General features: G+C 46.8%; 1 protein-coding gene across 2 annotated transcripts; it reads right to left on the reverse strand.

Annotated features, from left to right (window-relative positions):
• Positions 1-226: 226 nt before the first annotated feature.
• DHX33 (DEAH-box helicase 33) lies at positions 227-14,536 on the reverse strand. Of its 2 annotated transcripts, none has more exons than XM_054208776.1 (12): positions 14,355-14,536; positions 10,855-11,015; positions 9,907-10,134; positions 8,987-9,157; positions 7,926-8,111; positions 7,104-7,215; positions 6,567-6,726; positions 6,047-6,135; positions 5,359-5,486; positions 4,592-4,795; positions 3,597-3,683; positions 227-2,839 (listed from the first exon to the last, which is right to left on the reverse strand). In XM_054208776.1, exons 1-12 carry the CDS (start codon positions 14,410-14,412, stop codon positions 2,531-2,533), a joined length of 1,893 nt encoding a protein of 630 aa, XP_054064751.1. In that variant the 5' UTR covers positions 14,413-14,536; the 3' UTR covers positions 227-2,530. The 2 variants fall into 2 exon arrangements, with proteins under 2 accessions (XP_054064751.1, XP_054064750.1); XM_054208775.1 differs by lacking the exon at positions 14,355-14,536 and adding an exon at positions 12,857-13,079.
• Positions 14,537-14,538: the final 2 nt, after the last annotated feature.

The raw sequence follows: 14,538 nt of genomic DNA on the forward strand, positions 1-14,538 counted from the left end.
ACTCCCAGCTCCACCCCGGTGTTTGAGCACTGCATGCATAACGACGGTGTCCATTCTGCACGCAAAGCACAGATTCACTGACCCACCTTAACACCTCGTCTTTAACATCTGCACACAGACACCCCAGACTGCTTAAAATAAAGACACTCCCACAAGAAAATGCTGGGACTCATACCTGAATGTCCTATGATCGTTTCTTCCATCCACACAGCTTTCATATCTCACAAAACACCACACAGGGCTTGGATTTTTGCCATCACTTCTTTATTTTGGGAAAAAGATACAAATTAGTTCTAAATAAACACCCATCCCCTCCCTTAACCGGACTGTGAAATTAGACTGCCCAAACAAAATGTGCTTATATTCCATTTTCCCCTACAGATGCAGCGTCTGTAAAACCAAGATACAGTGCTTTGATAAATCCCTGCAATTCGTGTGAGTGAGAACAATTGAAATAGCTGCACACTCTTGAAATACCAATCCAGAACTGCAGCTGGGCATACATACAAAAGTGGCAAGTTTCGCCTGTGCCCTGCTCACCTTTTTTTTTTTTTCTTTTCCTTGTTTTCTCAAACCACCAAAGAACAATATTGCAAAGAGGCACGACAAAGGGATGTGTGTCCATTTCCACTGCACCCCTGCAGACATTCAGTATCTCCCTTCCTAGGAACAGAGAGACGAGACCCTTCCAGGTATGCCAGGTACCTACTCACGCTCTTTGGGAGACAGCGATTTGCAGATCAGCACAAGTGACATTCCAGTTAAAAATAAGAAAAAAGAACAAAAGAGAGGTTTGCCCCTGTTTTCAAAGAGAAAACCAAGGTAAGCCAACACTGGAGCCCAAAGAAAAGGCGTATGACAATGTGCTCTGTAACTGTGATGCGTGTAACCAGAAAGGACAAATTATGACATGGCAAATGCAGCTTGTCCCCACCGATCACAAGCAAAGCCAGCAGCTCTCCCCGAGCAAAGGGAGTGAATAAGGGCTTGCCAATAGCCAACATGAGTGCATCCCTGAGCAGCCCCATTCATGTGTCATACGCTTTTTTTTAAAGTTGCTATTTGAAGGATACAAGGACTAAACACCAAAATCCCTTCACAGCCCCTGTAAACTAACCCCACTATGTTACACAACACTGCCTGTGCAGAACAGCTTCCTCCCCCGCCCTTTCAGACACCTAACCTGCTTCAACTCATCCAAAAATATGTATAAATTACTAGATTATGTCAACAGACTCTGTTGAAACTGGAAGTTACCTCTCCCAGAGAGGTTATTTCAGAACTACTTAGGATATCACTTAAAAACAACTCACATTGTTTTCCCCCATCAACACACAGTGATAATGGAATAAATCCACCTTCCTTCACATTCAAGAACAAGTTTTCCCTTTGGAGTGGCACTAGTTTCTTAATTCCAGTATTTAAGAAGACTATTAAGTTTGCTATTGCCACTTTCTCCAAAAGGAAAAAAAGGGATAGGCAGATGCCACGGGAATATGGAAGAAAAAACAAATAATAGATAACTAATGGTAGATCTGTGGCTCTTGACAATGTCAAGCTCCAAACTTCTAATGGAAAACCAACGTATAACTGGGACAGGGTTGGGGGAGGCAGAAGGGGGAAGAAGCACTAGTGTCAGTGCAGAAGACAAACATTTGAAGAATCAAGGACCTTTAAAGGAAGCCCAATCTCTAAACCACATCTTCATTCTCATTTTGCTGAGTCTTCCTGAAGTTGGCCCGATTAGCTGTTGTGGATGGCATGCCAACTCCAAAGCTAGAAGTGCACGGACAAGAGTCGGAAAAGCCAGAAGTATCTGCTGAGGAACAACATGCCCTAACAGCAAAAGGGTGAACAAAGATGACGCCAAACACGCAGGCAGCCGGACAGCCTCTCCAAGAAACCACTGCCAGCCCCTGAGGCTCAGACACAGGCAGTGAAGACCTCGTCCAAGCAGACGTTCCCATTACTGGCCTTCGCACGGTTCCCAAATAAGACGGTGAACATTACATGCGGGAAGAAAGATGTTTGATGAGGTAAAAGACAGTAGCACCTCCCTTCTAGAAATAGTAAAAAAAGGCATTTTTTTCATCTGTATGAGGACATTTAAAACTTTTTTCTCCTTTTTTTTCCCCAATAAAACCTGCTAAGGATACAAGCACTGCTCAAAGAGCTCTTAGGATTTAGTTTCCTCATATACAAGCCTGTTAAACTTCAGTGTTAAAAACTGGAATCTGATACCAGCTCCCCTTTTCCCCCCAGTATAGATTTATCACACACACATACACACGCGCACAGAGTACATACCACGTTCCTCTTTTACAGATTAACTGTTAAAAAAGGGATGATTGTTCTAAGCCACGGAGACTCGTGAAGTCTGGCTCTCATGGAGAAGCCATTTTCCCCTAAGGTTTTTACCTGATTTGCAAGGCAAAGCTCTACTGCTCCCATACATTCATTACAAAACAAAACAATTAGTCTTATAGGGTGAGCCTAAAAACCCTGGACCTGCCGGTCCCAGACCGAGAGGTCAGTTCTTGGCTGTTCGGAGCTTCCTGCGGAAATAGTCAGGCGCTGCATCATACAGCCAGTCCGCATCCACCACGCACAGGTCCCGCATGTAGCACTTGTTGGTGTGAAGCAGCCCGTTGTACACCACGCAGGCCGGCTTGCAGTGGAAGAGCACAGAGGAGGGGTGGATGGCCACCGTCTGGTGAGTGTCCACGGTGCTGTAGGTGCCGTCCGGCTGCAGCTCCGCCGCGTTCATGAAGAGGCTGTGAGCCAGGCAGCGGCGGATGTTTCCAGTGTCTGAGCGGGAGGACTCGATGGGCATCGATAGCTGTTCAACAGCGAGACACGAGAGTCAGAGCAAGCCTGTATGCGCACCCTCGTGGGGAAACACAGCCCCATTTAGAAGGCTGCCAAGATCAGGCAATATTGTGTCAGAAATCCTGCTAGCGTGGGAAATACAAAAGGACTGCTAGGAATTCAGCTCAGGTAGATGCTAATCCAGGCTAATAGCAAACAAAAGATGAGCCGCAAAATGGATCGAGACTCTCCTAGGAGTGAGTTTTAGGCTAGCTAGCATTCACAGCAGGACAGGGGTGCCGGACAGTGGCTCCTGTGTCACATACAGACCGCGAGCAATTCAGCAGCAGCTCCCACGCTGCGCCTTACACTCTGCGACTGGCAGGAACAGAGCTGATGTGAAAGCTGCTGTTAAACTGAATGCCCGACTCCGTGAAGAAGCCAGCCCACATGGGCTGCTGAGGCTGACATCACTCAGTGGCGCACACAGCGCAGTCACATCTACACTAGAGCAGTGAAATCCCTTAGGAAAAACTGTCCTCTACCCGAGAAGCCTTCCCAGAGTTCCCCTTCTCTCCTCACCTCTCTTTGACCCACTGGGCCCTGCAGCTCTGAGATTTTGGGATGCAGCTGTGGAGTCAGGAGTTTTACCTGACTATTCACAGGAGACTGAAAATAAAACCATGTTTTCTCACCCCTGGGACTTGGTGCACAGCGAAATCAGCTTGGGGACAAACAGAAAAATACAAACAGGTGAAACAGAGAAATTCAGTATGGCAACAAGTTACCTTTACACAAATGTCCCTGAGCTGAGCTCTGACATCTGACACAAGCATCATGTTCCTGCCGTTGACAAAGTTCTCTTTGCACCATTCCTGCAGCAGAGACATCGGGAGTTAGAAGGGGCCGTTTCTTTACGAAAGAAGCACAACAGTCTTTCGATACCATGAAAAGCAGAATCCTCCAAATACACAATCTTTCTCAGAGAAAAGGTGCTAGCCCATTTCCTTGTTAGATTTCTACCCCTGATTACTCCCCTCTGTCTACATTCCCTCCCACAGTGCCAAGAAACGGCACGTTGTTGTTCTCTTCCCACTCAGGATTGCCCTGCAAGGTCACTGAGCGCTGTGAAACAGCACTTGCTGTCCCACAGGTGGTGAAAACAAATGACATAAGAATGACAGATGCTGCAAGGAATGGGGTACATGAGGCTACAGATCTACAAATCAAACTGAGGAGTTTATAGGGTAGGATAAATCAAAATCTGCTTGTAAATACGCTCAGTGTTTTTGCAATGAATCCTGCCAAACAGCACGTCTCGGGTATTTATCAGCAAGTCTCAACACTCTCCCACTCCCTCCTGTTCCCAGCTGGAAGCAGGGAAGGAAAAGCCCTGGCTCTGATTACAGAACTGGCCTCACGAAGCTTTTGATAACCAGTTCTGCTACGGCTTTCTGGGGAATCCTTCAGCACTTGAACAGCTTTCTCCAATTACCCAATGGCAAAGGATGAGTAAGTCCTCTCTTCTCATTCCTTTGGAAGGATGCATATTGCATCAACCGCGAAGGATGCAGATGTCACTGCTGTATGCCAAAAAGGCTCCTCATCACCCTGGAGGGGTTCAAGGCCAGGTTGGACGGGGCTTGGAGCAACCTGGGCTGGTGGGAGGTGTCCCTGCCCAGGGCAGGGGGTGGCACTGGATGATCTTTAAGGCCCCTTCCAACACAAACCATTCTATGATTCTATCAGCCCAGACAGCACTGGCATCCTCAGAGCATCCTACCTTGTTGCCACTGACATTTCTGAAGGCCCTGTACACGTTGAGCAGGGTAAGATGATCCCCCTCACTGGAGATGAATTTCTTCCGGATGGATTGCACTTCATCCCGCCGCGCGGGGGGATTGTAGAGGACACTGTCCACTGATAACAGCGACACGATGGTCAGGATCTCTTCCGTACAGTGGAACTTGGGGGACAGGAGGATGGTCTGCAAACCACAGAACAGAACTGATTTGTGGTCCACCAAATCCACTTCAGATGGGCAGACTTTTCTGCTCACCAGCAGCCCAGGAACTTTACCAAGCATTGTCTAAGGTAATTTCATAAATATTTGGGCCTAGAGACAACTGTAAATCCTCTTATGGACCCACCAAGCAACTGTCATGCTCTTTCCTGAGACTGGCCAGTTAATATAGAGTACAAACATGGAGACTAACATCAACTACAGCGTGAGACACTTCATGAAACTGCCAAACAGTGCTACCAGCAATCCCAGAAACTGCAAAGGAATTAGCTTTGTTTCATCTTCAGAGGTGGCAGAGGAAATAAATTATCTTTTAAAAAATCTCCCTGAATTAAACAACAAATGACAAGCAAACCAGCACAGCTGCTGGAAATAAATCTGTGCTTCATCAATGCACTGCAGATGTACTAGCACAACTGCAGTTGCCCCATATCCAGACCTTGTTTAAGGAGTTTGAAAGAGAAATGGCAATGGTACTGGGAAGAGTACATGAGATAAAAATTAGCTAATTTTTCTGTAGTTTTTACTTTAGAGAACTTTGGTTCCAGTGGAAAGGCTGACATCTTCCTTCCCAGGGGGGTTAGGACAAGCTGATCTTCCTTTCGTTCCACAGCTCCCAGCAGCTCCAGCTGCTCAATCGCTGCTTGAATAGCATCTGTCAAAACAAGAAGGTTCAGGCTGTGAGGCCCCCGGCTGACACTGGCAGGGATGTGAAGGATCAGCTGGTACCATCACTACCTCTTTCCCCTGGCCAGAGGGACAAGTACTTTCCGCTTAGAGGAATGAGTGCCCCAGACTGTGGTTTATCCCCCTCTATCCAATAGAACAATAACATTTTCCGATTTGAGTAAGAAAAACAGAGGCAAAACTAAAGCTGCCATCTCTAGCTTTCAGCAGAAGCTGCGTGAGATTCTCTATGGCTTTCCTTGGCAGTTAAGGCCCATCTTCATGTTCTTTATGACTCAAAACTGCTCCCGGCTCTGTTTGGAAGCTGGACTCCCCAGCTCTCTGCCCTAACCTTGGCTGCTCTGATGAGGCTGAGCAAAAGCAACGAGCAGTGAATGAATCTGAGGCTTCTGGACCACTGAGAGATGATGCAGCAGAGAGAGACAGCTCCCCTTTCACAGCCCTGACCTCCCGTACTCCATCTTCTCTGGCCAGCCTGAAGACATTATTTTTAAGCAAATCCTCCATGACTCCCTTGTAACTGCTTACCAGGAGACGGTCTGGACATGAAGTCAAAGGTGAGCACATTGGGGACTCTCAGGGCCAGGAGCTGAAGCATCACGCTGGCCAGGTTACACCTGCATAGGCAGAAAAAAACAACTGAGTTGTTTTCTTCTTTTTTTTTCTTCTTTTTTTATTTTCTCTTATTTGCCTATAAGCTGAGATGGAGTCCTCAGATCTGTGCTGCAACTTTGCAGAGACTAGTCCAGTGCTGGCTGGTGAAAACTGACTTCCTAAACCACAAAGGGCAGGAGGTGAGTCCAAAATTTGTAAGAAAGTCAAGAGAACTATTGCCCGTGTGTGTTTGGAGACTCAGAGCCCAAATGTCCACCCTGAGCAAATGCTTCCTAGTTTTTCTGTTTAGTCTCCAGACTTAACTTTTCTTAAAAGTCAACCCGTCACACCCTAGACCCAGTTTTGCTGTTCAGTTCTTTACACAGCTCCATCTGTAACAGTACATAAGAGCGATGTGGCAAGAAGTGTGACAGTATCAGGGTTCTTTTCTCACCTCTGTATCTCGGGTATTGTCATTTTGTCAAACTTCTCAAACTCATCCTCTGTGTAGAGCCGGTAACAGATCCCACTGTCCTCTCGCCCTGCTCTCCCTGTTCGTTGCCAAGCCTGGGCCTTCGACACCCGCTGCACTGCTAACACTTCCAGACCAATTTCTGTATATGAAAAAGCATCACTTCAGCCAATGTCTGCGCAACACACAGCTTTGAAAAACATAACTTTGTAAGATTAACAACAAAAAAATCCCAGGGTCTGCCATCCAAACGCCGCTCAGACTTCACTTGGTTTAGCACCCTCAAGCAAAGGTAATTATCCTGTGCTCTGACCATGAAGAGACCATTCATTTGACAGATATTTACCCCTGCAAGGGGTACTCAAAAAAACCCCTGCCAAAACCCCACACCTAAAACCTAGGATATTAATTTAGACAGTGCAGACAATGTTTTAAATCAGCTCTCAGTAGGGCTCATTGCCTCAAATAACTTCTATAAAACTGAAAACAATCTCTGCATCATTCCTCAGAATTCCTCACCAGGGCTGTACTTCTTTGCTTTGACCATGCCTGTGTCCACAACGTATTTTATTCCCGCAATGGTGATGGAGGTTTCTGCGATGTTGGTGGAGAGGATCACTTTGCGACAGCCCTGGAAGGAAGAGCAAACTAAAGCCAGTCAAAAGCCATCTTAGATTAGCTGCAATGAAAAAACGCTACTACTTTTGGCCAGCACGGGCCAAGCCCACATATTGCAGCATGCTATGACCACATACCATGCTCGCTATGCCAGCTCTCATAAATTAAGAAAATCTCTAGTTCCTAATCAGTTTCTAAAACATGTGCTTACATTTCTTGCAACAAAATACGCCACCCAGGACAGCTGTTAGCAATATGTCTTTAAACCATTTTGGTTTCATTTCTGGCACGCGGACAAGATCTGAGTTCTTATTTATCTGCTGAATAGGTAAAAAAAGCCTGAGGTAGCACAATTTCCTTTCCTCATGGCCCTGACAAATATGCCCAGGTTTTTAGCTTTCTTAGTATTTGGCTGGCCATTAACTGCTGTAGAGTTTTTGTGATATGGACACAAATTTCAACTCCTCTGCCCTTTTCACTCCCCCTAATCCTTTGTTCTTTTTATGATCCCAGATGACTTATCGTATGTCTCTGTTAATACCATCCCAGTTGCATCGTCTTATATATCACCATGGAATCATTGAGCCCAAAGTCAGTAGACAGTGGAGACTATTACTTACTATCAGTACAGACTACTTTAACCCCTTAAATTCCACATGTTTCTTCCAAATACTCATGGAAGCAAACAGACAAACTCATCTCGTTTACCCAACATAACCTCACCTTGGGGGCAGCCTGAAAGACACGGAGTTGTTGAGAGTAGGGCAGAGAAGCATAAAGAGGCATCACCACCATCTGTGGGCAGCCATCAGGGAGATGCTTGGCAATGTCTCGACAGGTTTTGGTCATTGCTTCAATTTCTTCCTGACCAGTCAGAAACACCAGGATGTCCTGAGAAGAGGGTGCTTCCTGGAGCCAGAGGAAAAAGCAAGTGAGAAGTTAAGATGGTTTGGATAAGGAGGGAGAACTGAGATTGTAAAGAGATGTCGTCCTGACAGCAAGTCAGCAAAGCAGGTAAGGAAGAATGAAAAGGCACATGAGCTGTGCAAGGTATGCAGCAGCCTGACGTTCCCAATGGATTCACCAGACGTGAAGAGTAAACCTCATTTTGCAGGATTGAGTCTTAGCAGGATGGAGGAATCATTTAAGGTCACATATCTATTTTGTTAAATAACTTTCCAGGACATGTGAGAGAACCAGCAAGCATCCAGGTACAAGCCATCAAATACAGGCGAGAGAAACATTTAGGTATTAGATATGAATTGACATGAGAGAGCTTTGCGTAGCAGCCTCCTTTCAACTCCAGTCTTGATGTACAAGTCCCACAATCCTATCAACTGCAGCATTTTATGTGGGTAATAAACAGCTTTATTAAATGATTTAGCTTAACTATCTGGCAGTTTCACATTCAAACATTTAGTCACAAAATGCCTATAAACTGTTATTTTAATAGATGTCTACTTGCTCTGTGGTTACACTTTGACAGGAAATTAGAATAATCTCCATGCTGCTGTCAGCTTATGCCTGGATTTCTCTAGCAAGCCAAGGCTCTTTACGGCTGACCACTTCCAATTCTTCTTCCCCCTTTTGCAAAAACACCAGCATTTTGAGCCAATCCAACTCTCTAACCCAGCATGCTCCCCAACTATCCTGGAGAATGCAGTGCAGACCTCAGGGACATCTCTGATTTGGCAGTATCAAGCTCAAGCCATGTCTTCTGTGCGCCCCCTTGAGCAACAAGCCACAGCCCCCGGGGAGGCACAAACCTGACGAGACGGCCATACCTGGTGGATTTGGAAGACTGACACCAGTGCTGCTTGGAGGTAATCACTCTGAGGCTGTTTGGTGTAAAAGATCTGAATGGGATGTTGCCGGCCTTCTAAATAGAGAACAGGAGCTCCATTGAAGTACTGGGAGAACTGGTCAACATCCATCGTAGCTGACATGATGATCACCTTCAATGTGAGTGTAAGACGGGTTAGCACTGCAGTTTAGACACTTACCAGTCAGGACTAGCCAAAAGCCAGCTTCCTGAGACTGAGATATATGCTTGGAACAGCAAAAAGCACACAGGGTTTGGGACAGAAGAGAGTGACCTTTCCTTGTTAAAGCCATCAGCTTTGGTATCACGCAAGCATAACACGTTGGTAAGATAAGAAGAGCAAAGACTTGTTAAAATTCTCTTGCGACATTTAATAAACGGACCTAAGTACCCAAAAACGTAGGCTGCACAAAGGTCTTGACTGCGAGGACCCTACCAGTCTCCTCCATGCCCTCCCCATCAAAACCAACACGCTCTCACACACTTTCTCATGTACTCACATAAATTCTTGTGCACCTGACACACACAGGCAATCTCCCTCCCCAATGTGAGCATGTCCTACAGCTGCCGTATCAGAGAGTTCCTGTATCCAGGGTGCTCTCAGCAACAGTACCAAAGCCTCCACAAACAATGTGTCTACTCTATAGCTCACACCCAAGCGGCTGTTAGGAAAGAAGGTAACGTGGATGTGACCAGAAACCTTGATGTGTCACACCAGGCCCACGCATCATAAGTTCTATTCAGATTTAAAGGGGCTTTTTAGGAACGGGAAAATAGTCAAGGCTGAAATTTCAAACGCTTTGGCAAATGCCAGGAGATACTCATGGCGCTCAGGGTCCAAGCCCCATCCCTGCCCCTCGCTGCCGTCCTAGATGCACGTACTTTTAGTGGCAATTTGCCCAATTCCTTTCGTTTCTTTTGTGCAGCTTTCACCACTCCAAAGAGGACATCAGTATGGATCGTCCTCTCGTGGGCTTCATCCAGGATGACAATGCTGTACTTCCGCAGCATAGGGTCCCCAATAGCTTCGCGAAGCAGCATCCCATCTGTTAAAAACTTGATTCTAGTTTCATCAGATGTAAGATCGTCGAAGCGTACAGTATAGCCAACCTATGGAAGTGACCGTTACAGAAAGCACAAGCACAAAGTTACTTGCATTTCTCATGGCCATCGTACCACAAAGAAGGAATGCAAAGCACTCTGGTCAACGCATCGCACAGAGCCAACCAGGACTCCAAGAACACCATGGAAAGCGTAACAGTGTATTTGCAGACTGTGAGCAGTTAGTCTTGCAAATCTAATAATCCACCCAAAGGATGGTCTCAACATGTATCCCAGTTGGCTTTTTCCCCAACTGTAAGTTCATCATAAATGCTTGAGGTCTCCTTTCCTTCCTCCCCTGCTAGAAACTACTCCCTGCTCTCCGAAGACTTTATGTAAAGTCTTTCTCCTCCACTTTTCTCCCACAGATTCACAGATCTGCGCCGATTCAGCACTCTGCTCTCCATGACAGTGACTTTTGATACAGGGACCGATGTGTATCAAAGAGAGTGCAATAATTTTTGTTTTATTCATTAACCAGTATTTTTTTCAAACGGAGGAAAACAGATAATAATCAAGAAGTAAAATACCACAGAGACAGAGTCAAACATGCCCCTCTCTGAGCCATGGAAGCAAGTAAAAAGACTTTTTTTTCCATTCAGGCATATTATTAAATTAAGACTATCTATTATTCCTACGGCTGTTTATCTTACCCATTAAGGCCTGATACATTCCCACTGGCACTGCAGAACTAAACCAACTCTCTAAAGACTTTATAACACAACCTACCAGTTTCCCCAGCTCTGTCTTCTTCTCATCCGAGACTCTGGTAGCTAAGGATATAGCAGCTACTCTGCGAGGCTGGGTCACAGCAATGATGCCTTGGCGGCCAATTCCTGCTTCGTAGAGGTACTGAGGAAGCTGAGTGGTCTTCCCTGAGCCAGTTTCTCCTAAAAAAGAACAAAGGAATAGAGTTTTTTGCTTCTATAGCATCTTCAAATGACACGTCCCAACTCATCTTTTAATGTTAACTTTTAATCCTATTTCAGGATGAGGAGGCTGAAGACAGGAAGAGGTTGGACAACTTGCCCAAAGTCACACAGTAAAGCAGTGGCAGGCCAGGGACAGAGCCCAACACCTTGCTCTAGTCACTAGACCACTCCTCAACAAAACTAGAAAACCCAGGTTCTCTCCAGCCACGCTCTGGTTTAGAAACATATTCCAGTCTGTCCAGATATGAAGTGTTGGTTGCCACATAAGCCAACATAAGAAGACAATCATGCAGAGCAAGGAATAGACCCTGATTTTTTTTTTTTTAATGCATATATTTATACTACACACTAGGAAATTTCACAGTAAAGCTGTAAGCAAATTAAAGCAAAGCTTTTGTCACAACAGCAAGTAGCAAGTTATGATTTGAGACTCTCTTAGAGGAGCACTCAGGGCACCAACAAGCCAGCAAGCCTTCCTCTGTGCCTTCCTGAAATCAGAGAGGGTCCCTTCAGGCTCAGGTGAACGTCTTCTCCGTCCACACAGCACAAGCACACAACACAACTAGCACGATCCCCTTTCCCCCCAGGGGTATTTCCAACAAAAACTCTGTGTGGTCTACACAGACGGCCTCTACCAAAGACGGCAATGGGCAAAAGCACACAGACAGCCACCATCAGTACTTACCGCAGCATCGGCAACAAAAAGCCCAATGTACTGGGCCTAGTATAAAGCAGCACACATCACAGTGCTTACAGGCACTGAGGCACTGCGAGTAGACCCATCTTGAAGTGTAATGTGCAGGGAAGCACAGAGAATGTTTTCAACATCACTGTCATTTTCCTGCACTTTTTATTACAGCTTAAAACACATCTGTAACTCAAATGAGATCCCTTCAGCTTCCTACTGGCCTGTTAGAAGGATTGCTCTGCTTGGAAGAGTGCGAGGCTCTACAAAACAGAGCCCTGTACTCTCAGTCCCTGCAAAACAGCAACGGCACAGAGCAGGCCGGGGAGCAAGGTGGGAACAAGAGATGGAGGAGTGAGCAGTTCAGAAGGATGACCACCAAGCAGAGAGGAACTGGAAAACCACATTGTAAGCACTGCAGCCGCAGATTGGAAATAGCACGAGTGAGCTTTTTAGCTCATTCCACAGCTGCAAATTTTTAAGTGGCATATTATAGTGCATATTTAGAAAGTAATAATGACAATCTCAGGATTATACAGAGGAGAGGAGATATCATTTACCACGACTGATTTTGTTTTAAGAGATCATTTGTAGGAATGAAATGCAAAGCATTTTTCATTTAATTCTAAAAAAGGCTGAGTCTTTAGACTTCCAGCTGTATGTCTTCGGCTCCTAAAAGTCAGACAAAAAAACTTATTAGCTTGGACTCAAAGAAAGTATAACAAAATCAGTGAATACCCCTGAAAATGTATCTGAAAGGACACGTTTTTCTGAAGAAGATTTTGCCGCTTAGCTTTAAGTTGATGGAACTCCACGTGGATGGTGAAGCAGAGAGGAAGATGAAATATTTTTGCTTTCTTCGTAAAAATTAAGTCATCAGCTGCCTTAACCAACCAGCGCTCAAGAATAAAAACATGACTAATTTATTGCATTTCAGATTTTTGTGCAAACCGTTTCTGTGCAACTTCTCACAGGCCACGCCATTCCCCAACACCCGGCCGGACCAGCCCTGGGGACACCCATTGCCCTTCTCGGGCCGCCGCCGCGCCTCACGGCTGTGCTGAGGAAACCCGCTGCCGGTGCCGCCGCAGCCCGCCCGTTTCCCGGCACTCACCGATGAGGACGGCGCTGTCCAGGCCGCGGAGCTGGCTCAGCAGCGGCCCCCGCGCCTGGAAGATGGGTAGGCCGCGGCGCTGCGAGTCGGCGGCCGGCGGGTGCCGGCGCGGCGGGGGGGAGGCGGGCAGCATAGCGGGGAGCGCGGCCTTCAGCCGCTTGGCCGGGGGCGCCCCGTCGCCCTGCGGCATCGCCCCGCCGCCGCGCCTCGGGCAGCGCGTCGCCCGGGAGACGGCTCCCGCCCCGCCGTAGCGTCAGCGCGCCGCCGTGCCGCCCACGTGACCCGACGCACGGAGCGGGGCATGACGGGAGATGTAGTCCTGAGGCCTTGTGGGCGCCATTTGCAGGGAATGGGTGACCCCCACCGTGCGGCCAGGGGGAGAGGGGATGGCGGGGACGCCCACGGGAGCGAAAACTCCAGCTAAAACGGGCAGAGAGCCGACTAGCAGGTAACATCTCAGAGAGGCGGGTTCAAGAGCGATGCTGTTCCAATTTATGATTGATCCCTGACATCGCACATGGCTGGTGATGCACCCTCCCAAGAGGAGCATGGTATTTAAACACACTTCTCTGTGGGACAGGCGGCCTGAGAACAGTCTCAAGGGCAATTAAAGGCCAAGTTAGCCAGCAGTCTGGCAGCAAAAGTCAGTTTTGTCCTGGGGTACAAGTGAGCGACACTCCCAAGTTCTTCCCAGGCAGGGACACCGCGGCATCGACCTGTACAGAGCAGGGGACAGCCGTCAGTGCTCCAGCACAGAGGGAGGATGCGTGCGAGGAAGGCAGCTGCGGAAGAGCAAGGATGGACAAGCTGCATGACCGAACAGGAGGTCCCCTTGGGAAGGGGCACATCACCATTTCCAGAGGGTTTATCCCAGCCACAGCCCCAGTCCTTCAGCTTCATCTCTAAGGTGCCACCAGCAAACTACTCAGAGGCTCTTAGAAGCTGAACTAAAAAAAGGTTTTGATCCATTTCCTGTCTCAAAAGATACCGTGAGGCAACACTGCTCAGAATGTTTTTAGTACTCCTAGAGAGTTAAGATTTAAAGTTTGTTTTGGAAAAAAAAATAATCTGTTTAAATTTTTATAACCTTTAACAGATAAAATCCAGATACAAACAGATTTACCAGTTTGGTTTATGAGAATCTAAGATGCTGCTTGTACACAAAGCATTTCCCCACGGGATCCAAACACGTTCATCTCCTGGACTATAAACAAGTTAAAAACCAGTAGCGCTTTTAAGAACAGCAAAATCTGAGACTAAACAAGATGATGACGTGTGTGTCAAGGGTGAGCCTGTCCTCCCAGATCTGGGAGAAAGATGCAGTTTCAACAATATCTGGTTTTGTCTATCATGATATAATCAATAAAGGGCTACTCATTACAGTCCGTGGCATCTTAGGAGTGACTGAATGCGATGAGCTGAACTGTGCTCTGAATTCCTCATACAGACATTTGTAACCAACATAACTTCAAGCTAAATCCCACTCAGTGTCACTGACCTGTGTTGGACACAGCCCTCCCGCAACAAACGTCATCCACAGACCACAAATTTAACATCTTGAGCGGACAATCCCGTTTCCCAGCAGTTCTGAGACACACTTGTGGGAAAGGCTTTCATTAATGCTGTCTCTTCAGGGGCTTGCTTTTTCCAACCTTTGCCTTTTCACCAACTGCCTTAAGACT

Source organism: Rissa tridactyla, chromosome 7 (assembly GCF_028500815.1).
Source record: "Rissa tridactyla isolate bRisTri1 chromosome 7, bRisTri1.patW.cur.20221130, whole genome shotgun sequence".
NCBI classification, from domain to species: Eukaryota; Metazoa; Chordata; class Aves; order Charadriiformes; family Laridae; genus Rissa; species Rissa tridactyla.

Excerpts from the sequence above, each read along its gene's own strand:
- DHX33 (XM_054208775.1), bottom strand. The coding sequence starts at position 13,046 with ATGCCGCAGGGCGACGGGGCGCCCCCGGCCAAGCGGCTGAAGGCCGCG. Across the intron at positions 9,158-9,906 it reads TGGGCAAATTGCCACTAAAA|GTGATCATCATGTCAGCTAC; the intron begins GTACGTGCATCT and ends CTCACATTGAAG. Across the intron at positions 6,136-6,566 it reads ACAATACCCGAGATACAGAG|GTGTAACCTGGCCAGCGTGA; the intron begins GTGAGAAAAGAA and ends CTGCCTATGCAG.